Source organism: Erpetoichthys calabaricus, chromosome 9 (genome assembly GCF_900747795.2).
Source record: "Erpetoichthys calabaricus chromosome 9, fErpCal1.3, whole genome shotgun sequence".
Lineage (NCBI taxonomy): Eukaryota > Metazoa > Chordata > Cladistia > Polypteriformes > Polypteridae > Erpetoichthys > Erpetoichthys calabaricus.
In genome coordinates, this window is record NC_041402.2 from 194,475,347 (window position 1) to 194,500,931 (window position 25,585).

The window sequence follows — 25,585 nt, forward strand, 5'->3', positions numbered from 1 at the left end:
CCCCTAGCTCCTCTTTTATTATAGGGATTGTCTGGGGCTCCTCCCCTACCTCGTCCTTTATTATACAGATTGACTGGGGCTCCTCCCCTAGCTCCTCTTTTATTATAGGGATTGTCTGGGGCTCCTCCCCTAGCTCATCTTTTATTATAGGGATTTCTGGGGCTCCTCCCCTAGCTCCTCTTTTATTATAGGGAATGTCTGGGGCTCCTCCCCTAGCTCCTCCTTTATTATAGGATTGGCTGGGGCTCCTCCCCTAGCTCCTCTTTTATGTAAGATTGACTGGGGCTCCTCCTTTAGCTGTGCCTTAATTTTAGAGATAAGATGTTGCTGCTCTGCTAGACCCTCTTTAATGTGACAGACTGGCTGACGCCCCTCCCCAACTCCTCTGATATGACTTGCAAAACTTGGCCTCTGCCCCTAACCACATCTTCATTATAGGGATTGGCTAAGGCTCCTCCTCTAGCTTCTCCTTCATTATAGAGATTGGTTTGGGCTCCTCCCCTATCCAGCTCTTTATGGCAGGGACTGGTTGGGGCTCCTCCTCTAGCCCATCCTTAATTTTATCTGCTAGTCCCTAATTTACTGTATGTGAGAGATTGGCTGTTGTCTCTACTCACCTCCACCTTTATAATAGGGATTGGCTACGGTTCCTCCCCTAGCCCCTCCTTTAAGGCAGTCATTGGCTATTGTTTCTCCTCTAACTCCTCCTTTATTATAGAGATTGGTTTGGGCTCCTCCCCTATCCAGCTCTTTATGGCAGGGACTGATTGGGCCTCCTCCTTTAGCCCCTCCTTTATTTTTAAGGATAGGGCTTTGCTCCTCTGCTAGCCCCTCCTTTATGTGAGAGATTGGTTGTTGTCTCTGCTCACCTCCTCCTTTATAACAGGGATTGGTTGGGGCTCTGCTCCTAGCCCCTCCTTTATGACAGCCCATTTCTAGCACCCCCTTTTACCTCTGGCCCTCCCCATCCACATCTGTTACATTCCGATGTCTTACCTGTTTGCACAGGAGCTCATCCTGATCTGACTTGGGTTCACACAGCATTGAGCCACAATGACGTCCTACTATTCAGCCTGTCCTGCAGTGAAGCCCGTGCTAAAGGACTGCACTAAGCACACTTATGTCCCCAGTGTATGAGGGGTTAGCACGTGTATGACAGCCTGTAGATCCATGGGAAGCTGACATCTAAAGCCTAGACCCAACCCCCCATCCCCACTTCTTGGCCTGCTAGTGACAGCCAGCCCTTGTGACACTGTGTTGTCACTGAGCAGATAAAGCTTCTAAAATCACCAACCTGAGGATGTTCAAGGAGACATTCTGTTTCCATGGGCTGTCCTTTCTCATGCCAATCCCAAAGCCGGAGCGGAAGAAGAGCTCCCCGGTGGTGACCAGATCACACTTCTGGGATGCCTCAAACTCCAGAACCGCAGAATCCCAGATGAAGGCATGGAGCTTACTGTCGAAGGAAACAAGAGCAGAATCAAGGTGAGCTCCTGCTCATTGAGGCATGCTGTCATTCCCAAGGGACCAGATAAAGGAAAAAATCACACTGCTCTCTTACCATGTGGAACAGATGGAAGGTGTCTACATGAAAGGCTCTATACGGAATATGAAATCATGACTGACCATAAGAATAAGAGTTTTACTAAAACGAACTTCTCAGAAAAACGAAAAGAACCCTTTAGTATCTGAGTATTGCATCAAGTCAATGACACTTGTGGGCTACTGATCTGCTCAGTGAAGTAGCAGAGGGGCTTCTTCATCAGTTTCAGCTGCTTTGGTGCACTAGAGGGGCAACAATAAGACAGCACCCCAAAACAGGAATGAATGGTTTAACAGGTGGAGGGAGGCCACGGACATTTGTCCCTCCTCATCTGTTTTGTCACTCGTTTTGCATTTGGCTACGGTCAGTGTCACTACTGGCAACATGAGGCCATACCTGGACCCTACAAAGGTGGCACAGGTAGTCCAACTTCTCCAGGATGGCACATCAATACGTGGAATTGCTAGAAGGTTTGCTGTGTCTCCCAGCAGAGTTTCAAGGGCATGGAGGAGATTCCAGAAGACAGACAGTTCCTGTAGGACAGCTGGACAGGGGGGACGTAGAAGGTCCTTAACCCATCAGCAGGACCTACCAGAGGAACAGGATGAGCACTGGCAGAGCCTACAAAATTACCTGTAGCAGGCAGGCAGGCCACTGGTGTGAATGTCTCTGACCAAACAATCAGAAACAGACTTCATGAGGGTGGTCTGAGGGCCTGATGTCCTCTAGTGGGCACCGTGGAGCTCGATTGGCACCCTGTGTTTTTCACAGATGAGAGCAGGTTCACCCTAAGTACACGTGACAGACGTGAAAGGGTCCGGAGAAGCCATGGAGAAGGTTATGCTGCCTGTGACATCGTTCAGCCTGACCGGTTTGGTGGGGGGTCAGTGATGGTATATCTGGGGAAGGAGGCAAATCCATGGAGGGACGCACAGACCACTACAGGCTAGACAACGGCACCTTGACTGCCATTAGGTATCGGGATGAAATCCTTGGACCCATTGTCAGACCTCCTGGTGCACAACAATGCCCAGCCTCATGTGGCACGAGGATGAAGGAACTGATCCCATTGACTGGTCCCCCTACGCTCACTCGCCTGACGTCAATCTAACACCTCTGGGTGGGACATTATATTTCAGTCCATCCGACACCTCAGCCTGTCCAGGAGCCCAGTGATTAAGATCTGGGAGAAGATCAACTAGGACACCATCCATCATCTCATTAGGATATACAAGCACATGGGGTGGTGGGGGGGGGGCGTACAAACTACTGAGTACAACTTGGAGGTGGCCAAATGGACTCGCCTGCCTGCTGCCTCATTTTGTTCCCTTTGATTTTCAGGGTGTCCATCTGTAGGTTGATCATTTTCATTTCCATCCTTTCATTCCTAATACATCACTGTACCAGTCCATACCAGTAGAGAGAGCCAGCAGGATTTTTTTTCCCATTGAGATCTGATATTTTTTTAAAGTGTTCCTTTCATTTTTTTTGCAGTATATATATACTCCCACTGGCCACTTTATTAGGTACACCTGTTCAACTACTTATTAACACAAATATCTAATCAGCAATCAGCATTTCGGCCTGTAGACCTCATCAAGACGACGTGCTGAGGTAGAATTGGGGAAGAAAGGGGACCGAAGTGACGTTGAAGGTGATGGCGTGGTTGGTGGTGCCAGATGGGCTGCTCTGTGGATTTCACAAACTGCTGATGTACTGGAATTTCCACACACAACCATCTCAAGGGTTTACAGAAGAGGGTCTGAAAAAGGGAGCATATCCAGTGGGTGGCACTTTTCTGGGTGAGAATGCCTTGTCGGTGCCAGCGGTCAGAGGAGAGTAATCACAAAGTCATTGATTTCAGCCTTTAAAGTTCCCATTCACTCCAATCAACTTAACAACGCCCAGTTTAAATGGGAAGCCTGCTGCAGTTCCAAGGGCGCCCACAATTGTGGCACATTAATGTTAAAACGTTAACATTATACAAAGATATCGTCTGTTTTTACCTGCATTGTTATCACTCTTTAATTTAATATTGTTTTTTTTTTGTATCAGTATGCTGCTGCTGGAGAATGTGAATTTCCCCTTGGGATTAATAAAGTATCTATCTATCTATCTATCTATCTATCTATCTATCTATCTATCTATCTATCTATCTATCTATCTATTATATAGCGCCTTTCACACATCTATCTATCTATCTATCTATCTATCTATTATATAGCGCCTTTCACACATCTATCTATCTATCTATCTATCTATCTGTCTGTCTGTCTGTCTATTATATAGCACCTTTCGCACATCTATCTATCTATCTATCTATCTATCTATCTATCTATCTATATGTCTGTCTGTCTATTATATAGCGCCTTTCACACATCTATCTATCTATCTATCTATCTATCTATCTATCTATCTATCTATCTATTATATAGCGCCTTTCACACATCTATCTATCTATCTACGTGTTTTTATTAAAAATATTCATTTCTTGACGAGGGCTTAGTTTTTCAACTTGTTTCGATTCAAAGTCAGGCGTTTTTCATTTTTTTGCAGTGCAAGATGACGCATCTTCTGCAAACATGGCGGATTTTTTTTCTAACCCAGTGGTACTTAAACTGTGGGGCGGACCCCCCTGGGGGGGGCACGAAGTAACAAAAAGGGGGGGGGACGCGAAGATATGAAAAAAAAAAACAAGAATCGAAAATATGAAAAATCCATCTACTGAAACCAAAACAAATGAACTTAAACTACATTCTGATACGAGAAAAATAAATATAGAGTTAGATAAATGTCGATAAAAGTTAAGTAGGTATAATAAAATATGCATCTATGATATAGGGCAGCACGGTGGCGCAGTGGGTAGCACTGCTGCCTCGCAGTTGGGAGACCTGGGGACCTGGGTGTTCGCTTCCCAGGTCCTCCCTGCGTGGAGTTTGCATGTTCTCCCCGTGTCTGCGTGGGTTTCCTCCGGGCGCTCTGGTTTCCTCCCACAGTCCAAAGACATGCAGGTTAGGTGGATTGGCGATTCTAAATTGGCCCTAGTGTGTGCTTGGTGTGTGTTTGTGTGTGTCCTGTGGTGGGTTGGCACCCTGCCCGGGATTGTTTCCTGCCTTGTGCCCTGTGTTGGCTGGGATTGGCTCCAGCAGACCCCCGTGACCCTGTGTTCAGATTCAGCGGGTTGGAAAATGGATGGATGAATCTATGATATATCATTAATTAAAAAGGAACAAATTGGTATTAGTGGACTCCTTTCAAAAAACGTTAGGGGGGCGCGATTAAAACTGTTATGAAAACTCGGGTCGCAAATACTTAAAGGTTGAGAAACGCTGTTCTAACTCTTCTTATTCATTTTTACAAAGGGTGCCAATAAGAGTGGCGGGCACTGTATCGGTTTGCCAAACATTTCCTTGGAGGTTCATCCACACTCTCTGCCGACATGAGTAAAGCCCAACCATCCGTGTTCATTCATTTCTCTTAAACTTAGTCCCACGCCACTAAACACTCGAGTCGGGTCCTACAGGATTTCCAGCTCGGGGTTTTACTCACTTGTCCCGCACGGCCTGGATGGCTTCCGCTGCACTCTCATAGTTGTGCTTCTCCATGTGCCGGTACATGGTGCTGAGCTCGACCTGCCGCCGGAAGTAGATGTCCACTGAACTCTGCTTGACCGTGGCGTAGATGAACTTGTCGGACGGATTGCGAAGCTGAAACAGAAAAACGTCAAGAGAAGGGTGCCTTCAGAGCCATCCAGCAGTCAGTCCAACAGGGTGGTGTGTTAGGTGTGCCCGATTAAAGCCTATGTGCAGAAAATGCCCTGGCATCAATCACTCTGTGAACCATGCAGGTGACACCAAGGGAAATGGAACCTACAGGGCAGGTGACTCAGTGACAGTCTGTCCACGTGACTCTGTGCCGCATCATGACAGGCCAACTGGACAATTGGTTGCTGTGTGGACTGATTAGAACAAAACGGCCGGTAAACTCTGTGGCAGCTCATTTGCTGTTCCATGCCATCTTCTTCTTTTTGTGCTTCACATTCTCTGAATAGGCGCTCTTTTCTGCTAATAACTTTCTTATTAATATTACAGACTTTCATTGAGCATACACTACAGTCACCAAAAGCTTCTACAGATCGGCACAAACAGCGTAGATAAATATTATACTGTAATGTGATACCGCAGTAGATCCTCAGATCACTGGGACTTACGTTGACTCCTGCCCTTGGAAGAGGGCAACGCGGATGGCATAGGGATAGGAAGCAAAAGAGAGGTAAGCGAAGAGGATTACAATGATAAGCGCTGCTCCACGTAAGGCCGGGTTCATACGTCACGTGACGCGATGTGACGTGTGATCCAGCGGACGCTACTGCCACTCTAACGCTGTACTGTTTAGACTGCGCGCGTACTTTACGTAAATCTGGAAGAGTCCACCAGGTGGCAGTGCGAGATATCATCACGGCAACAAAACGTTCGGCTTCGCTGTGTTGTGAATTGCCTGAAACGCCCGATAAATTCCGAAGACACCTTGCAGCAATATCTCTGTAAAGGATGTTTAATGATTACAGCCATCAATCCGGGGATTCGCCCATTCCTGCAAGCATCGGGAGCGAGGCAGAAACAATCCCTGGATGGGGCATCAGCTCATCATAAGGTGAACACAAATACATAGTGTCTTAGTAGCGTCACCAAATCCTCCAAACCTTCATGTCTTTAGAAGGAAACCGGAGCCCACTGTGGCAACCCACCAGGAAAACATGCAAACTGCAGGCAAGGAACACCAGGGACGTGACTCCCTGCCAGGCAGCAGCGCAACCGCCACAACACGTGTAATTACTATCAGTATTCATTATTTAAATTAACTTAACGATTTATCTGTAAAATGTAACATCCATACTTTAATGCATTACATCCTGAATGTGATATCAAGTAGAAATCAAAGGATGTGCAGAGAGCTGGAATATCATAAATGTCACGTGTTCTGCGTGGTGGTCTATTGCTGCTGTGACGTCAGGAGGAAGCCCCAAAAGCAGGCAGCGACTAACAAACTGGGTCGCTTTTAAGATGACGTTTACGACGGGCTGCTTTAATAATAAAGTAAACTGTGAGATTAAAGTGCACACTTCACGAGATTGGAGCCGAAGTTTCCACTTTCATCACAACATACACCTTGTCACCGTGTCCTTATTTTTTTGTCTGTCTCAAACACGCGGCATTCTGATGCTGTTGTGAAGGCAGTGGCGTAGTTAGGGGCGGGCCGAGGGGGCTTTCCGCCCCGGGCGGCACATTTTTGGGGGCGGCATGATTGGCCAAAAGGCTCAGTAAAATTTGTGTGCAAGCAGGAGGGTTCGGAAAAATAACACTCATGAATGAAAAAAGTACAATTCTCTGATTTTTATCCACAAATGCTTCCTTCTGTGACGGCATCGAACACAGAAGTCGAAATGTATGAGGCAATAACAACAATACAACTAAACATTACACCGATAAGAATTTCTAGGAAGATAAACAACTAATTTGCAGTTTATAATTTCGTTTCGTTATCAGTCCGAATGCGTTCTTGCTCATCCCCACCTAGCACTTGTACACTACACTGGTTCTGGTTTTCACAGCGTAATTATATCTTTATGTAGTATATAATACGCTACCTTGGCTCTCCATTTGTCTGTCCAGGATTTTAAATCACCTGTATCTCGCAAACCATTTCACCTATTGACCTGAGATTTGGTACACATATACTACGTGATGTTTACTATCCGCTTTCGGGGTGATGATTTTTATTACTCTTTTTATTTTTATTTTATTGTAGAATCAACTCTCGACAGCGCGCAGCTGGGCGGCCGTGTGGCGCCTGCGTACATGCATCATTCTCATTCCCTACCGCCTTTGCGTTCACTTCCCCTACATCTTCATATCTTTAATCATTCTTGGGGCAGATTGAACACTTAAGTGCCACCTTAAGTGAAAAATTAAGAAAAACGTACTAAGTAGTTGCAACAAAAAAACGAACTTAATCAGTTTTAACGCGAAAAGATGCCGGCGAAATATGAGAAGCCGACGGGCCGCTAGGGTGGAAAAAAAGAAGAGCCGCTCAGGAAGCAGCAAGCGCATCAACCTCTGAGCAAACGAACGATAAACGTGCAGAGAAAGAAAGAGGATGAAGACTAGGAATGATGAAGTCAAGTGTGTTCACTTCACGTTATCGTTATAGCAGTGTGCCATTACTGGTTAAACTAATAATTAGAACACGGCTCTTCAGTGCGTCTATACTATATTCTTGTCTAGTTGATGCTTATACATAATTATATATGAAAATGTATTGTTGTTCCCCCGTGACCCTGTGTTCGGATTCAGCGGGTTGGAAAATGGATGGTGGGGTGCCAAACAGGCAAATATAATGATTTTCGGAATATATAAAGTCAGCGTCGGAATATATAAAATCATTCCCTAATATATAAAATCAAAACTTGAATATATAAAGTCAGCATTGGACTATCATTCCCGAATATATAAAATTAGGACAATTCACAAATAAAATGGTCTAGTTCCATCAAATATTCTCTAATTTTCGTGCTTGTCATTTCACTCGTACTAGTAAAAGGTAAACTTCGACACTCAGAGTCGATCGGGCTTGTGAGGTTCGTCCAAAAATGCGGCCATTCAAAAAGAATAAATAAATATCGTGTTCAAAACGCCAGGCACATACATCATTTTGAATACATTAACTGAACAGTGTTTTTTTTTTTTTTTTTAATATTTTTCTGAGGACGTTTTTGTTAATTTATTTCATTATGTTGTATTAGGAACTCATTTAGTTTAATAAATATGTGCCTGAGTCGTTTCAATCAATATCAATATAATCTGACTTTAAATTTATATATTTAGGAATGAGTTTATATATTCCAATGTGGACTTTATATATTCGGGAATAACTTCATATATTCTAACTCTGACTTTATATATTCAGGAATGACTTTATATATCCATCCATCCATTTTCCAACCCACTGATTCCGAACACAGGGTCACGGGGGTCTGCTGGAGCCAATCCCAGCCAACACAGGGCACAAGGCAGGAACCAATCCCAGGCAGGGTGGCAGCCCACCGCGGACTTTATATATATATCAGCAAATAAAATCATTATATTTGCCTGTTTGGCACCCCATAATAATATATATATATATATATATATATATATATATATATATATATATATATATATATATATATATATATATATATATATGGCGGCATGGTGGCGCAGTGGGTAGCGCTGCTGCCTCACAGTTAGGAGACCCATCTGAGTTCGCTTCCTGGGTCCTCCCTGCGTGGAGTTTGCATGTTCTCCCCACGTCTGCGTGGGTTTCATCCCACAGTCCAAAGACATGGAGTTAAGTGGATTGGCCATCCTAAATTGGCCCTAGTGTGTGCTTGGTGTGTGGGTGTGTTTGTGTGTGTCCTGCGGTGGGTTGGCACCCTGCCCGGGATTGGTTCCTGCCTTGTGCCCTGTGTTGGCTGGGACTGGCTCCAGCAGACCCCCGTGACCCTGTGTTCGGATTCAGCGGTTTGGATAATGGATGGATGGATGTATATATATATATATATATATATATATATATATATATATATATATATATATATATACACACACACACACACACACACACACACACATATATATATATATATATATATATTTATGAATAAATCTATGCAAAATTTATCTTAATTTTTCTCTATAAGTCATTTTAATTTTCTGTTTAAATAGGTTAAATATTCAGATATGTTGGATGGCAGCAAATTGAAGCACCGCCCCGCCCCGAGTGGCACCAACTCGAACTACACGACTGTCTGAAGGTGACGTCACAGAATATGCCATGTGAGACTTTTAAAACGTATCGTGTCATTATGATCGGGAATATGCGACACTTCAATATCAAAGCACCACAAATGCATTTGTATGTCGGCATTTTGCTTCACCACATCGAACCCTTCATCAAACATCGAGCGCGCACATCATTCCCGTCGGATCCTCAAAGCGGCTTTGTGTCACGTGTAGATAGTAAACAGAGACTCTGACGTCACACTCTGACTTTTATCACACTGCACCCACCAAGATTGTTAGCTGGGACTGCAACTTGCGCACGCGTACATTTCTGAGGACCTGCTCAGACGACTCGTCAAATGAATGCTGGGAACGCACGGGAGCCATGATGCGTGCGCGTACTCGTCCTGAGCGTGAAGTATAAACGAGCCCTAAAGTACGCGCACAAATATAAACGTTTTTACATTTTTATTTATATAGCGCCTTTCCCATGCTCAAGGCACTTACATAATATAAGAAAGAATGGCAGGGTATACAGTATATAGCGATGTACAAACCAGATAAATAAAGAAAGAAAGAAGATTACCACAGTGAATACAGAGAAAGCCTAACAGACGACATAATTGATGGTCTCACACACACACACACACACACACGGGTTACATGAGCATCTTGACAGAGAAGTAAACTGAGAGAAGGGTAATAAAGTCAAGTAGAGCTAATAGTATTAAACAGTAAATAAGAGATCGCATAGCAAAGCCAGCAGGGGGCAGTGAAGTCAACACCTTACCCGTGGGTCATTGATGCCAGTGATCCGTTCCTCCGGCCTGTCCAACACCAGGAAGGCAGCCAGGTTGGCAGTGTAGGAAGCTACAATGATCATGGCAAACCCGGCCCAAACCATTCCGAGGATCCTGGCCGAGAAGCTGCGAGGGGCTCCTGTTAACACAAGAGAAAGAGGGCGGCATCTGTTAAGGAGACACAGCCTGGACATGAAATGGAAAACGTTATGAATATGGATGGTGAGGGGAAGAGAGAAGAGACAACATGGACCATCAAACATAGGTGGCTACATGGGCCTTCATGGAACGTATACCCACCCTGAAGACCCCAGAATACTGGCTGAACCACAGACACCATGATAAAGAAACCACACTACATCATCGCCAGCACACTCGGGGTCCTCACAGCATCTTCACTGACAGACCCAGCAGTTGTGCCATCCTTGAGGTGATACCTACTGATTTTTAAGATGGGTACCACCCACAGTATACTCAATGGGGCACAAGGCCTTTACCTTCGCCAATCCCAGAGTTAAGCAGGACACCCCATGAGAACCACATGGCTGAAGACAGAGTCAGGGCGTCCTCCTCCTCCTCTTCACTGTTCACTTTGAACCGCCCAAACGGACTAAAAGAGATCAAACAAACAAATATGGCTGCAGCACAACATCACACCCTCTAGAATGTGAGTCACAGACATCCGCGTCCAGGCGGCGAGATCGACGTGCCAAGACTGAACAATCCTGAGACGTCTCCCGAGTTGCACCCAGGAGAACAGGAGGGGATGGACAGGTGCGCCTCTGCTGTCCCCGGACTCACCTGAAGCGGTCTAAGAGATAAAGCATCACCGCCACCACATGCACAGAGAGCCCCACCAGCAGCCAGAGGGTGCTCTGGAAGGGCTGCATGAACGAGTCCAGGGTGCTGCGAGGAATTTCCTGGGAGGAAGAGAAGATGATAAGAGCAGAAAGAATGAGAAGGACACTGGAGCCACCATCCCGCCAGGCAGGCGTCTGCAGTGGTGTCAAGGAAGGACGTCACTAATGGCCAACATCTATGAGAAAGTGACCAAAGACACAAGAGGTGGTAGCAGGACGTTTGAGAAGCAAGTGGCAGAGCCAATGAAGACCCCAAAGGACTGGCTGCATGAATGCCAGGCCATCTGTGCCCATCACCACCCCCTACGCACTTACTGCCCATTTAGCACCCTGGACAGCACAGGTACCTTCTTCACCAGAATGGTCAGCCCCTGATACTTGAAAGGCTTGGAGAATTCGATGTACTGGGCTCGCTCGTTGTTGATGGTCAGAGGGGCCACTATCATGTCGGCCAGGCCGCTGAGCAGCTCTCCCATCATGCCATTCCACTCCTTCTTGTTGCTGTTGTTCACCTGCAAAGAAAGGACAGACGTTTGGTGCCAATGTTGCGGGTGAGAGACAGAGTCACTCTTCTGCTGCACACCAGTGCCACTCAGGTGGTCTTTTGCGTCTGCCTGTAATGGTAACAGATACTTCAGGGGCTTTTATTAACTGTAAGAATATTTGATTGGCACAGTGACTCAGAGGTTCACACTCCTGCCACACAACTCCAGACCTCTCTGTCTGTGTGGAGGTTGGATGTCCTACCTGTTCCTGGGGGGTCTTTCTCCAGTTTTCCTCCTACGGACCAAAGACGTGCAGGTTAGACTGATATGAACATCTCAGTGTCCCTAGGGTGGTGGGTATGTGTGAGTTACCCTTTTGGACTGACTCATTCCTGACCCAATCCTTAGTTTAGCGGACTCTGTTTTGTCCTGATTTTGTCTTTCTCTTCCCCACTGGGGTCTGCTCTTACTCCTCACCCCTTTCCTTATCTTTCAGATCTTATTTGTGACCACCTTTTTTCCCCAATTTTAAATGATTATATTTAACTTGACTCCTCTGTCTGTTTGTTTGTCTGGGTCAAATCCTGCAAATGATTTTAAACCCACATTTGGCGAAGCGAATGTCTTTAAAGTTTGCATACGTGTTCAGTATCGATGATGATACAATAATCTATCAAAACTGATGCAATTACGTAACTAATTTTGCCATAATCAATGGTTTTGTGATTCCAATTAATGCACACACAATGACGGAGACAGAATATAGTGAGGTATCGGAGCACACGTGTGAGAGACACAGCGGATTGACTCCCACTTGCCCCTTCCAGTGAGTGGAGTCGGTCAATACACACGGCGACGTTACTCATTTATTCTTGTGAAGCAGTAGCCGAGGAGCAGTACTGGCGTAAACGGGCCGTTATGTCATTGAGATTTGTTTGTCGCAGTGACCGAGCGTTAATCCCTTAAGAGCCTGAACAGAAAAATAGAGACCAAAAAAATCACATATATAAAAAAATATTTTAAAGTAAAACGATTTTATTTACTTTCTTTATAAATGCACTAGGAAGGAAATTTTTTTTTTTAAAAAAAATATATAATTTTTTTTAAGTAAAACAATTTTATTTACTATCCTTTTAAATGCACTAGAAAGGAAAAAATAATTAAAAAAAATATATATAATTTTTTTAAGTAGAATGATATTATTTACTTTCCTTACAAATGCACTAGCAAGGAAAAAAAATGTAAAAAATACATAACATTATTTTTTAAGTAAAACGGTTTTGTTTAATTTCCTTATAAATGCACTAGAAAGGAAATATTAAGTAAAATGATTCTATTTACTTTCCTTTTAAATGCACTCGAAAAGAAAAAATAAATTTTTAAAATATATATATAATTTTTTAAGTAAAATGATTTTATTTACTTTCCTTACAAATGCACTAGCAAAGAAAAAAAAAAAATGCATATCTTTTTTTTAAAGTAAAACCATTTTATTTACTTTCCTTATAAATGCACTAGAAAGGAAATATTTTTAAAAGATAGCTTTTTTTTAGTAAAATGATCTTATTTATTTTCCTTATAAATGCACTAGGAATATTTTTTTTAAAAAGATATCTTTTTTTAAGTAAAATGTATTATTTACTTTCCTTTTAAATGCACTAGAAAGGAAAAAATAAATTTTTAAAAAATATATATAATTTAAGTAAAATGATTTTATTTACTTTCCTTACAAATGCACTAGCAAGGAAAAAATACATTTTAAAAAATACATAACTTTTTTTTAAAGTAAAACGATTTAATTTACTTTCCTTATACATACTAGAAAGGAATATTTCTTTAAAAAAAGTTTTTTTTAAGTAAAATGATTTTAATTACTTTCCTTATTAATGCACTAGAAAGGAAATGTTTTTGTTTTAAAAAGATATATATTTTTTAAGTAAAATTATTTTATTTACTTTCCTTATAAATGCACTAGAAAGGAAAAAATAAATTTAAAAAATATATAAATATTTTTTAAAAGTAAAACCATTTTATTTACTTTCCTTATAAATGCACTAAAAAGGAAATGTTTTTGTTTTGAAAAGATATATATTTTTTAAGTAAAATGATTTTATTTACTTTCCTTATGCATGCACTAGAAAGGAAATTTAAAAAAAAAAACATTTTTTAAGTAAAATGATTTATTTACTTTCCTTTTAAATGCACTAGAAAATAAAAAATAAAATAAAAAAAATATATAATTTCTTAAGTAAAATGATTTTATTTACTTTCCTTACCAATGCACTAGCAAGGAAAAAATAAATAAAAAAAAATACATAACATTTTTTTTAAGCAAAATGATTTTATTTACTTTCCTTATCCATGCACTAGAAAGGAATTTTTTTTTTAAAAAAAGATACCTTTTTTTAAGTAAAATGATTTTAATTACTTTCCTTATAAATGCACTAGAAAGGAAATGTTTTTTTTTTTAAAAAAGATATATATTTTTTAAGTACAATTATTTTATTTTCTTTCCTTATAAATGCACTAAAAAGAAAAAAAATATTTTTCTTTAACCACAATTTTCATGGTTATATGTGACTAAATAAAATCTTGGGCTGCACATAAATGAATTCATTCAGTCACTTAGTAGAATAACTACTTTCATCATAAAATATTAAAAAAAAACAACAACATTGTAATTCCCCAGCATACTAAACAAGTTTCAAAGAGTAGTTGGAATTGATTCGTTTATGTGCGGCCCATAATTTTATCTAGATGGCGGCCCCCCTGGTGAGTAGCAGTGCCCCAGATTCCCACGGGATATCCTGGGACTTGGAGTTTGGTGCCTGAGCCCTGTTGAGTGCTGTGGGTGCCACCAGGGGGTGCTGTGGAAGGACCTGGAGAGTCATACTGCCCTAGCGAGTCATGAGGACAGAAATCCAGAAAGTATTTCCAGGCTGAAGGAAACTCAAGTCCTCCATCTGACCCATAAGTGCTGGCAAGTGGAAGTACTTCTGGGTCGGAAACACTTTAAAAAGGACTGTAGAACACCCAGCAGGTGAGCCAGAGTCGGGTAGAGGTGGATGAAGCTTGCTGGGAGGCGTGGAGGAGAAGAGAATTGCGATTATTGTATTGTTTGCCTGTTATTTGTGGCTGTGGTGCTTAGGGACACTCATTATAGAAGTAGAAAGGCTTTACAAATCTGCTTGGTGCTTTGAACTGGTGTCCTGCGTGTCCGTCTGTTGGGTTTAAGGGGCGACAGTGCCACCTAGCGTCCACAGTCCCCACTTACTCCTAAGCCCTTCCTTAATTTGCCAGCCTTGATTGTCAACCACGTTTCCCCTTTTTATTTGTTCCTTTCGGATCCGTTCCTTATTCAATTCAGATTCATTACTATGCCACTGGTTACCTTTTCTGGGTCTCCTTTTACTCAAGATGTATTCTCTCCTCACTCCTTCCTTTAATTTTTTTGACCTTGGTTCTTCTCTGCCCAAATTAGCGTTGCCTTTTGAGTACCTGTACTGATTTAATTTAAGTAATGGTGCCAGTGTCTGTTACCCAGACACCCACAGAGAGTACAGATTGGCAAACCTAAGGATTTTTGATACCAGCGTGGCATGAGGCCCTGTTAGTTTCCCCACGTGACCTAAAGCTTCCTTATGGAAGGAGATGATTGGCTGCACTGGTACTCAGTTAAATGAACAGAAGGTGTGTCCCAACACACACCCCAAGACCCCTTTTCTCCTTCAATACACCACTGACAGTGAATCCAGAAAATACCCGGGACTCACCCGCTCCTGAGTTCCAAACTTGCCATCCGCGACCAGGTGGACCTCGTAGGTGAAGTTCATGGACTTGGCCAGCTTGATGAGGAGGTCAATGCAGAATCCATAGCAACACTGTGGCACAATGGGGCGACCTATAATCCAAACAGCAGAGACACTTCTTAATATTCGTCACGGGACGTCGCCCAGTAAGCTGGATGCATGTAAGTGAGTATGTATGCATGTATGCATGTTCAAGAAAACACATGTGCATGAAAGCCAAAAGATAGGGAAAGGGGAGCTCAAGAGAGAGAGAGAGGCTGTGGTGGGAGCATGGGAGCGTGCATGCAAGAAGATGGAAGAGAGACAGGGGTCGACAGGAGCCAGGAAAGCGTGGCGGCTCCTTCTTCCACACCATAAGAGGCACACAATCTTCATAAACGTCCCTGTTTTGTTACCTGGGATGGTCTCATTGGGGCCCGTGCAGATCACCTTTTTAATTAAGTCTCCGTTTACTGTGAACTCCTCTTTGCACGTCCCATCCAGGAGGGTCGGCTTCACGTAGACAAACGGCTCCTGGTGTATCGTCACAATCTGGAGAAGAAGAAGAAAGGAAGGGCGCATCGCTTCAATAATTCATTGGCTGGACCTGCAAGCCGAATGGCCATCTCCATGAATCCATCAGCAAATCAAAAGGTCAAAGGGAGATCTCAGCTTTCTAAAGGAGTCTGTGGTCATCTTTAAGTTGTGTTGGACAAGGAAAAGAAAAAGTGCATGGGCGGTAGCCACGTGACCAAACTGGACCTTAGAGATGTCACACAGAAGGACATGAAGGCCACACGGCCTGTGCATGTGTTACACAGCATGTAGATCTACGAAATGTGAGAAGCGGTCAGTAAAGGTCTTTCAGGTTATGAGTTTAATAATAGTAATAATAATAATAATAAATTTGATTTATATAGTGCCTTTCCAAGGCACAAGGCACTTAAACTAGAACATTAGAACACTCTGGATGAGAACAGGCCATTTAGCCCAGCAAAGCTCACCAGTCCTGTCCACTTAATTCTCTTTCAGAAAAACATGACGTCGAGCTTTGAAAGTCCCCAAAGTCTTACTGTCCACCACACCATTTTGGTCACTTATTCCAAGTGTCTATTTATCTTTGAGTAAAGAAAAACTTCCTAATATTTGTGCAAAATTAAATTACCCTTAACAAGTTTGTAGCTGTAGCCCCCCAACATGTTCTTGATGAACTCATTTTAAAGTCCCCATCATGATCCACTGGACTAATCCCCTTCATCATTTTAAACTCTTCAGTCATGTCATCTCTCAATCTTCTTCTGCTTACACTGTAAAGGCTCAGCTCTTTTAATCTTTCCTCCTAGCTCATCCCCTGTAGCCCTGAATTAGCCCAGTCATTCTTCTCTGGACCTTCTCTTGTGCTGCTATGTCCTTTTTGTAGCCTGGAGATCAAAACTGCACACAGGACTCCAGATGAGGCCTCACCAGCCTAAGCAGAACCTCCTGTGACTTCTACTCCACACATCAAGGCGCTATATAACCTGACAATCTGTTAGTCTTCTTAATGGCTTCTGAACACAATAGTGTTAAGTCTACTATGACTCCTTAAGTCCTTCTCCTAAGGTGGAGTTTCAATTTTCAGACCTCCAACTGTGAAATAAAACCTAACAAGACCTAAACATAATGCGAGCGTTAGGCTCAGCTCTTGTAAGCTTTCCTCATAACTCATCCCCTGTATCCCTGAATCAGCCGAGTCGCTCAACTCTGGACTTTTTCTCATGCTGCTATGTCTTTATGGAGACCAAAATGTACACAGGACTCACCAGTGTGTTATAAAGCTTGAGCAGAACCTCCTGTGACTTGTACTCCACATGTCAAGGCGCTATATAACCTGACATTCTGTTATCCTTCTTAATGGCTTCTGAACACTGTCTGGAAATCGATAGTGTTGAGTCCAGAATGACTCCTAAGTCCTTCCCATACGGTGGACTTTCGATTTCATCTCATTTTAAAGTCACCGTCTTGATCCACTGGACTAATTCCCTTCATCATTTCACTCACTTCACTCCTGTCTCCTTCCTCTTCATTTCTGTAAAGGCTCAGCTGTTTTAATCTTTTCCCCTGTCACCCTGCACTCAGCCTGAATCTCTCTTGTCTGGACCTTCTCTAGTGCTGTTATGTCCTTTTTGTAGCCTGGAGACCAAAACTGCACCTAGGACTCCAGATGAGGCCTCACCAGTGGGTTCTAAAGCTTCAGCAGAACCTCCTGTGACTTGTACTCCACATGTCAAGGTGCTATATAACCTGACATTCTGAGAGCCTTCCTAATGACTTCTGAACACTGTCGGGAAGTCGATAGCTTACTCCACTCCACTACGACTCCTATGTCCTTCTCATAAGTTGGACTCTCGATTTTCTGACTGCCCATTGTGTATTCAAACCTCACATTTTTACTTCCTATACTTTACATTTCCTGACATTAAATTTCATCTCCCACAAATCTGCTGTCTGCTGTCCAAGTCCTTCTTTGATGATATGACGGATCCCAAATTATCTGCTAATCCACCTATCTTGGTATCATCTGCAGACTTCACCTGCTTGTTACTTATATTCCTATTTAAATAATACATATACATTAATATATACATTATACTGGGAGTTGACCACTAAGGCTTTAATGCTTCAGAAGGTGTTTGCTGGACATGAAGAATATGGAGGTAATTGAGATCATGTCACAGTTTAGACTTTCTCACCTTGTCATTTGGGTGTGAGCTGGTCGGTCACTAAATGCCAAGTCAAGCTGTGTGTGCTGTACTATGGGTTGACCACTAAGGTCCCATAGATGTTCTGTGTGTTTTAATGGACAATGGCCATCAAGACTCCAGCAGTGTCTTGATTGCAGGTCACTAAACCCTTCAGCTTGGGTGGGTTGGACCGAGAGAGGTCAGTGCAGGCTGAGCTTCTCCATGTTTGTGTTCCATTGAGAGGTGACATTATGATCCTGTCTTTCCACCAGTTTTAATGCCAGCTTGACCCTATCATGTGGTCCAGTCATGGTTTACATTGGCTGTAGGACACTAATCTGGCATGAAGCCCTGACTTAACCCTTCGGGCCCCCCGAGTCTGGGGCCAGTCAAACCCCCTTACCTTGAGTCTCGTTGACATCTGGTAGCCCGGCGGCTGCTCGGTTTGACCTCCTGGCCAGATTATCTTCCTACCATTTAATAAAACCTGCAGGATTTCATAGACAAGTGGGAAGACAGCTCTGAGATGGTTTGCTCTTGGAGTTCTTGATGGTGAGATGAAGGTGTGATGTTTGTCACCAAACCAACAGACCAGACAGTGGAAATGACGGGAGGAACATCACTAAGATCAGGGGGAAGGGGTAACTAGTAGGTCATTACAAGTCTAGAAGGTTCACCAAAGGAGCAAGACCACCTCACGAGATAGGCAAATGATCCACTACAGGATGGCCATATGGGGTCTCAGGGATACCAATCAGGATGGGAAAAGATGACCTCATCACCACCCAAAAGTATCAAATGAACACTGAAGAAAACAGGCGACCACCAGGAAGGGTCATAAAATGTTTTAGAGATGCTGAGCCCACTAAAGTAATAGAAGACCACATGGGTAAAAAAAATTAACTAAATGACCCCAAAGAATGTCAAAAAAAAATGAAAAATGGGCCCGTGGTAACCTCAAATGACTAGAGGTTATCCGAAACAGTCATGTCTGGAGACTGTGGTGTCCACCCCAATGTTCAGAGTGTCATCATCCATTAGGGTCACACAACCTCCTAAGAGAGTAGGCCCTCCCTGTAAAATGGTCACCACTCAAAATGTCCAAACAAACTAAGAAATACCTAGAAAGGCCAATCAGGAGGATCATAAAATATCACCTACTGCCTAAAATAATCAATCAGGGTATGAAGAGATAGAAGATCTGAAAAGGATGAAGGTCATCTAAAACAGCCACCCAGGGTCTGGAGATACTGGTAACTGGCCAGAATGGTTATACTGGTCATCAGAGTACAAGCTGTAAACTGCCCAACTGAGGGGATAAGACTGTGGAGAGGCTCATCAAAAGCAGGAGATGGGCCAGTAGTTAGGCCTGTGGTCACCCTAAAGGCCCAGGAGACATCTGTTAGGGTCATTCGGGCAAAAGGAACAAGAAATTGACAGCCTGAGAGCCATCATTTAGAGTCACTGCCAGGCATGACCAGTGGGTAAGGGGCAACGCCACAGAGGACCAAGCAGTTACCTGAAGGAGGCACGGCCACCTGGGGTGAACAGCAAAATAGGTTAAGCAAAGCATGAAGCGGTCAGTAGGTCTTGTGACCTCCTGTAGGTCCCGAGAGGAGATAAGCTCCCTCAGTGTAAAGAGACCCTAAAATGTGATATGTGAATCCCACCCAACCCGCTTCCTTCATCCACTTTTTTTGCATACGTGACTGCCGTTGTACGTCCCCACTTGAACCAGCTTCCGATTTTGCAGATTCACGATGCTGTAGTTGGCATATTTTCGGTCCCCGTCATCATTGAACTCCACTCTTCCAGTCACTCCATCGGGATACTTGGAGGACATCAGGACTCTGTTTAAGGGGCAGAAAAAGAGAACAGCAGGTGAGCTGCAGGCGAGGGTCTTTAAAACATTGTCATCCCAAATGCTATTTTCTCCCCCAGAAAACCATGTGTGTCTGTGCGTCCGTACCACTTTAAGGTAGTAAAGCGTCTAGACAGGGCACCTGCCAATGTAGGACCCATCTAGAATATTCTGAGGCCGCTAATTCTAGCAGGTAGAGTGGGCTGGCACCTTGTTGGCAAAGGTGTGAGTCTTTCATATGGTCAGTTCTGTTTTAGCCAGTAAGATCTCCAGCAACGCCTGCTGCACAACATCAAGTCTACGAGTCAAGAGTGGCAACAAAGGACCGCTGTGTCTGGGAGGAGTTCAGGACTTGTAGTGTTCAGGACACTGGTGCATGAGGCAGAGAATTCCACACAGCAGCTCTGAATGAAATTATGACTTATTTATTCAAAGATACACACCTATATTTGTATATATATATATATATGTGTGTGTGTGTGGTCTACAATAAAAAGAATGCATAAAACTTATTGGTAAATTACACAAAAGTCCACTAGATGTCAGTATTACTCAAGTTTAGCACTAGCTTATCGGCAGAATGAACTCCAAATTAATAAAGTTTATCAGTAAACAGTATTAACAAACTTATAGTAAAGCACATTGATGTAACAGCATAAACTATTACTAAATAACTGCTGCATGTAAATAACACTAAGGCACACTCCTAACATATAAAACAATACACTTTAAACAACTTTGCATCTTAACATTGTCACACGTGTGCGCATGGGAGGCAGCTAGAGGGCTTAAATAACAGTAGTACCATGCCAGACCAGAGGGTGGCGAGCTGCACTGACTTTCTCTCTCCGTCCTCTGCAGACTATCCTCAAGAAATCCCACTAAGTGTCAGCGCCACCTGTTGGGTGTGGGGGGGGGGGGTGTGGTTTGGGCACCGGCACCACTGATAACGTCACTTCCGGCATCAGGGGTGGGGTGTGAGATGGGGGTTTTGCAGCGCCAATGATAACATCACTTCTGGTCCTGAACACGCCTCTTTTCCTGCGCTTTCGTTCCGGATGACGTCACTTCCGGTCATGGCCTTTAAAGCCACCATTTTTTCAAACTAAACTCAGTTCTGTTTTGGACGTTGTACCATTCACAACTCACGAAAAAAAATCCCATTTTGCAGCCAGGGATATTATGTGGTTGGCTGCCCCAAACCTTTGATGTTTCCTGTCTCTTATTGTGACAATGTATAACAAGCATACAATAAATACAATTAAAAGTAAAACACAAATGAACCCACCTCTGCTCATTAACGTACACTTCTTATTAATTCAGGACACTACTGACTCTTAGTTATTACAAACAAACATGTGCATCTCTTTCGCTTTTTTGAACATCCCATAATATGTGCTCTCGTGCATGCTGGGGGGTGCACCTTGAAACGTGAGCCGTGTTTCTTTGTTATTGCTGTCTCTCTAACACTAGCGGTTACATAGACAGACATCATCCTGTCCTCGTGAATTAGGTTGACTCCTAGACCCCCTTCTCCCAATGCAGGACCACTCCATCCCATGACAGAATTGTCACAAGTTCTTCAGGTGTCATTTTTGGAGCTGATTGTCTAGAAGAGCCATTGTCGCTACACCTGTAGAACAGCTACTCTAGCGCCCTCTGCTGGTTAGACAGACAGATTTCAGTCTCTGGACATAACTATGCTGACACTGAGCATGTGACACGGGACTTCCAAAGGTGAAAACTACTCCTGTAAAACAGCTGTACTGGTATTGCTGTGGTTGGTACACCAGTAGGATGGCTAATCTAGTATTCTCTGCTATACTCTCCTTCATTACTGAGGTGACTTTTAGATCCATCCAAGTACTGTATACGGCATCTCCAGCCCATGGCAGAATTGTCACAAGTCCTATATGAATCAGTTGTACAGCTGGTTGACTAGAAGATTCTCCTGTATAACAGCTAGCCTTGCACCCTCTGTTGGAAAGATAGACAGACCTGTACATCAATGAGTGAGAGACACTTAGACCTTAGCCTACAAGGTGAAAGTGTCGCAAATTACAAAACTACACCTGTATAACAGCAAGGCTGGCATTGATTTAGTCGACACACCAGTATGGTGACTAATCTACAATTGTGATCTCTGCTGGCTAAACCGACTGACTTACACTTTTTTTTCATTGAGTGTGCTGGCTCCTAAACCTTTGCTTCTGCTACAGCACCTCTCCAGACCATGGCAGAATTAAGTTGACTCCTAGACCCCTACTCCCTTATGTAGGACCTCGCTGGCCTATGACAGAATTGTCACAAGTCCCACATTTCTGGCTAGAAGAGTCCTTGTTGCTACACATGCATAACAGCTCCTCTACCCCCCTCTAGAGGTTAACTTGGCAAACTTCAGTGTCTAATCATAAGAGTGCTGACGTTTAGACATGAGCTCAGGATCCAAGGTGACACGCCGCAATGTGTCATTTGCATAGCTGCTTGGTTTGTCAAGTGGTGCCAGGTTTGTCAGCGCATGTTCCCAAAATCTCTCTCTCTCGTGCGCGCGCTTGCGCTTTAACTTTCTCGCGCTCTCTCTCAATCTCTCTCGTGCGCTCTCTATCTCTCGCGCGTACGCGCGCTCGCGCTAAATGGCTCTTGTACTCTCTCATGCGCTGTCCCTCTCTCCCGTGCACGCTCTCTGTCTCTCTCTCTCTTTCACTCTGTCTCTCTCTCTCCCTCTCTTTCGTGCGCTCTCCCTCTCTCTCTTTCGCTCTATGTCTCTCTGTTTCGTGCGCTCTCTCGCACTGTCTGTCTCGTTCCCTCTCTCTTTCGTGTGCTCTCCCTCTCTCTCTGTCTCTCTCTCGTGCGTTCTCTCGCGTATGAGCGCTCGCGCTCTAACACTCTCCGTCTCTCTCTCGCTTTGTCTCTGTCTCCCTCTCTCTCTTTCGTGCGCGCTCTCTCTCTCTCTCTCTCAATCAATCTCTCTTTCTCTTTCGTTCTATCTCTCTCGCTCTCTTTCTATGTCACTCTCTATGTCTCTCTCTCGCGAGTGCTCTCTCGCGTACACGCGATTGCGCTATAACCCTCTTGTACTCTCTCTCTCATGCGCTCTCCCTCTCGCGTACGCGCTCTCTCTCTCTCTCTCTCTCTCTCTCTCTCTCTCTCTCTCTCTCTCTCTCTCTCTCTCTCTCTCTCTCTCTCTCTCTCTCTCTCTCTCTCTCTCTCTTTACTAGTATGACAGCTAATCCAGCATTCTTGTCTGGTCAGTATTGGCAAATGTCGCCTGCTCTCACAAGGTGAAGTGGCACATGGACCTGAGCTCCTATTATAGGGTCTCCTAAGCTGAACTGCAGTATATCTTTATGATGGCTGGTTTAGCCCCCTGCCATTGCTTCCACACCTGCATGGCTAATAGTCTATGGCACCACTAAAGGTCAGGTAAGGGTCACACCTAAACCTATGATCCTGGACTTCAGTAGAGGTAAACTCATACAGAGCATCCCATAGTTGTTACAATTGTATGGCTGCTTGTCTAGCGGCCTCTCCTGGTTGGGTAGACAGACCTTCACCTAGACTGGGGATCCTGATGCAGACCTCCTGAGGTGAAAGTGTCACAATTTCCATCAATGTGCTCTTATGAGTGGACTGGCCCTTAGATCTGTGCTCCCTTTGCAGCAACTGTTAAGCTTCTGGTGAAAGTGTCATGACAAGTAAATGTGCCCGCTTGTGTGGGCATCAGGAGGCCCAATGCCTTTGCTTTATGCTACTAGGAAGACTACTGGTAGTTTTTTTTTCTGCAAACAAGCTGACACCTAGACCCCCAGCTTATCTTGCAGGGTGTCTGCTAATTTTATGGGCAATTGCCCCCATTTTCCAGCCAGGAAGGCCTCTGCCACCCATGTTGTTTCTCCGTAAAGCCTGTCATCAGCTATTCCCAGTCTACTATTCCACAGTCATCACCAACATGCCATGGGCATCATGTGCAGCAAATACTCCAACTATTTGAGGAGCCACAGTTTTATAATAGGCAGAATGCTGGCTGTCTTGACATTCACCTTAGATGTCACCTGCTGCTTTTTATCTAAGCCCTTCTGCCAGTCAGGGGCCACAGTCATGGCTCGCCCGTTCCCCACCAGCCTTTTCCATATGTGGTACTTGCCTTTTGAAAAGAGGTCCAGATTTCCAGATATTGGTGTTGCCCACACAGCCACGTGGTGGGTCGGTGATGTTCTCCTTCTCAAAGAGCTCATGAATGGACTGTGCCACCACCGCCACGGCATCACTGATATGGGCCGTCTCGTTCTTCCCATTGATAAGCTGAAGGCCAATCACTCCTGTGGGGAAAACGGATCAGTCAGCCATGACAGAGAGGCCCTCTGAATAGCCGACCAGCAAGTACTGAAGGTGCCCAACACCCATGGACAGAGGGTGGGCACTGAAGGTGTGACAGCGCAGAACTTTACCCTCGGGGGCGTAGTGCAGTGCCTTCCCAGAAAGCTCTCTCTCTCCCACCAGCCAAACGTAGCCAGAGTCGGTCATGTTGAGAGACATCGCTGCCCGGTACACGGTGGTGGCATCATCCTCGCTGCAGCAACAAAGACAAAGAAATATGCTTTAGTGGGTTGATTGGTGGGCTTGCTGAGCTAGGTGCTAATAGACTGTCCAACAATGGCGGCAAAAACTCAACTCATTGCACATTCCGGTCTGAAGTTGCTCATTAGAAATGCCAGGGCATCACTAGGTGTATAAAATCGTTTGGCACACGATCAGCCAGCCACCAACATTTCAGAGGTGGGGAGGACGTCCGACTCTCCTGGCACTCCTGACTCTTAAATGTCCTCCATAGTCATCTGACCGATTTCCCTTCCTTGACCCCCGACTCCCCAAACACGAAGGGGTAAAAAACAGACTACCCCCTCCCCCGCTCTGTTTCCTATTATTTCCCCTCTGGATGCCCACAATGCCAACCACCTGAGACCCCTCATCTTTCAACGTTTCAATTTGAAGGGGACCTCCTGATTCTTTGGCTTCCACCCTGTACACCCCTTCGTCTCAGACACCAGACTCCCCTCCAAGCTGTTGATTTGACTTTTTGAGACCCTGACCCGCTCTGTTTCCCATTATTTCCCCTCTGGTTGCCTATAATGCCAACCACATAAGACCCCTCATGTTTCAATTTTTTAATCTGAAGGGGACCTCCTAATTCTTTGACCTTGACCTTGTACATCCGACTGACTGGCACCCCCTCCTTCCAGACTCCCCTCCAAGCTCTTGATTTTTTTTGATGCCCACCTGGACATCTGACCATTTTCCATTCTCCAGCCCCTGAATCCTTGATGGTCCCTCTAAACAGCTGTCAACTTTTTGAGACCCCCAACCCGCTCTGTTTCCCATTATTTCCCCTCTGGTTGCCTATAATGCCATCCACCCGAGACCCCCCATGTTATAACTTTTTAAACCAGCAGAAACATCTCAGACCTCAGAACCCCAAGTGCCCTGGTCTTCTTGTCCATCGTTGCCCTAAACCTGCATTTCTTATCTGTCATGTCTGTTCAGCCCCTCACACACATAAAATGAAGATGAGCCCCTGGCCATACAGACCCACTGATCTCCATAATACTTTTGTTTCTGCCCCCACCATTTTCTGTGTAAATGTAGACCCTGACTGCTGGATAGTGGCTTTCTTTAGACCCCCAAAACACAAACCCCTAAGCAAC

General features: G+C 44.2%; 1 protein-coding gene across 9 annotated transcripts in view; it reads right to left on the reverse strand.

The window, feature by feature from the left end:
• Positions 1-25,585, reverse strand: part of grin1a (glutamate receptor, ionotropic, N-methyl D-aspartate 1a) — a 77,005-nt gene that overhangs the window by 19,418 nt on the left and 32,002 nt on the right. For all 9 annotated transcript variants that reach the window (XM_051932286.1, XM_051932289.1, XM_051932287.1 and 6 more), the window contains 12 exons: positions 24,332-24,453; positions 24,028-24,202; positions 19,728-19,872; positions 18,426-18,509; positions 15,716-15,851; positions 15,285-15,412; positions 11,374-11,538; positions 10,968-11,086; positions 10,664-10,776; positions 10,157-10,305; positions 5,093-5,250; positions 1,295-1,456 (listed from right to left, as the gene is read on the reverse strand). In XM_051932286.1, the coding sequence (XP_051788246.1) occupies positions 1,295-1,456; positions 5,093-5,250; positions 10,157-10,305; positions 10,664-10,776; positions 10,968-11,086; positions 11,374-11,538; positions 15,285-15,412; positions 15,716-15,851; positions 18,426-18,509; positions 19,728-19,872; positions 24,028-24,202; positions 24,332-24,453 (1,656 nt within the window). The remainder of the gene's footprint in view (positions 1-1,294; positions 1,457-5,092; positions 5,251-10,156; positions 10,306-10,663; positions 10,777-10,967; positions 11,087-11,373; positions 11,539-15,284; positions 15,413-15,715; positions 15,852-18,425; positions 18,510-19,727; positions 19,873-24,027; positions 24,203-24,331; positions 24,454-25,585) is intronic.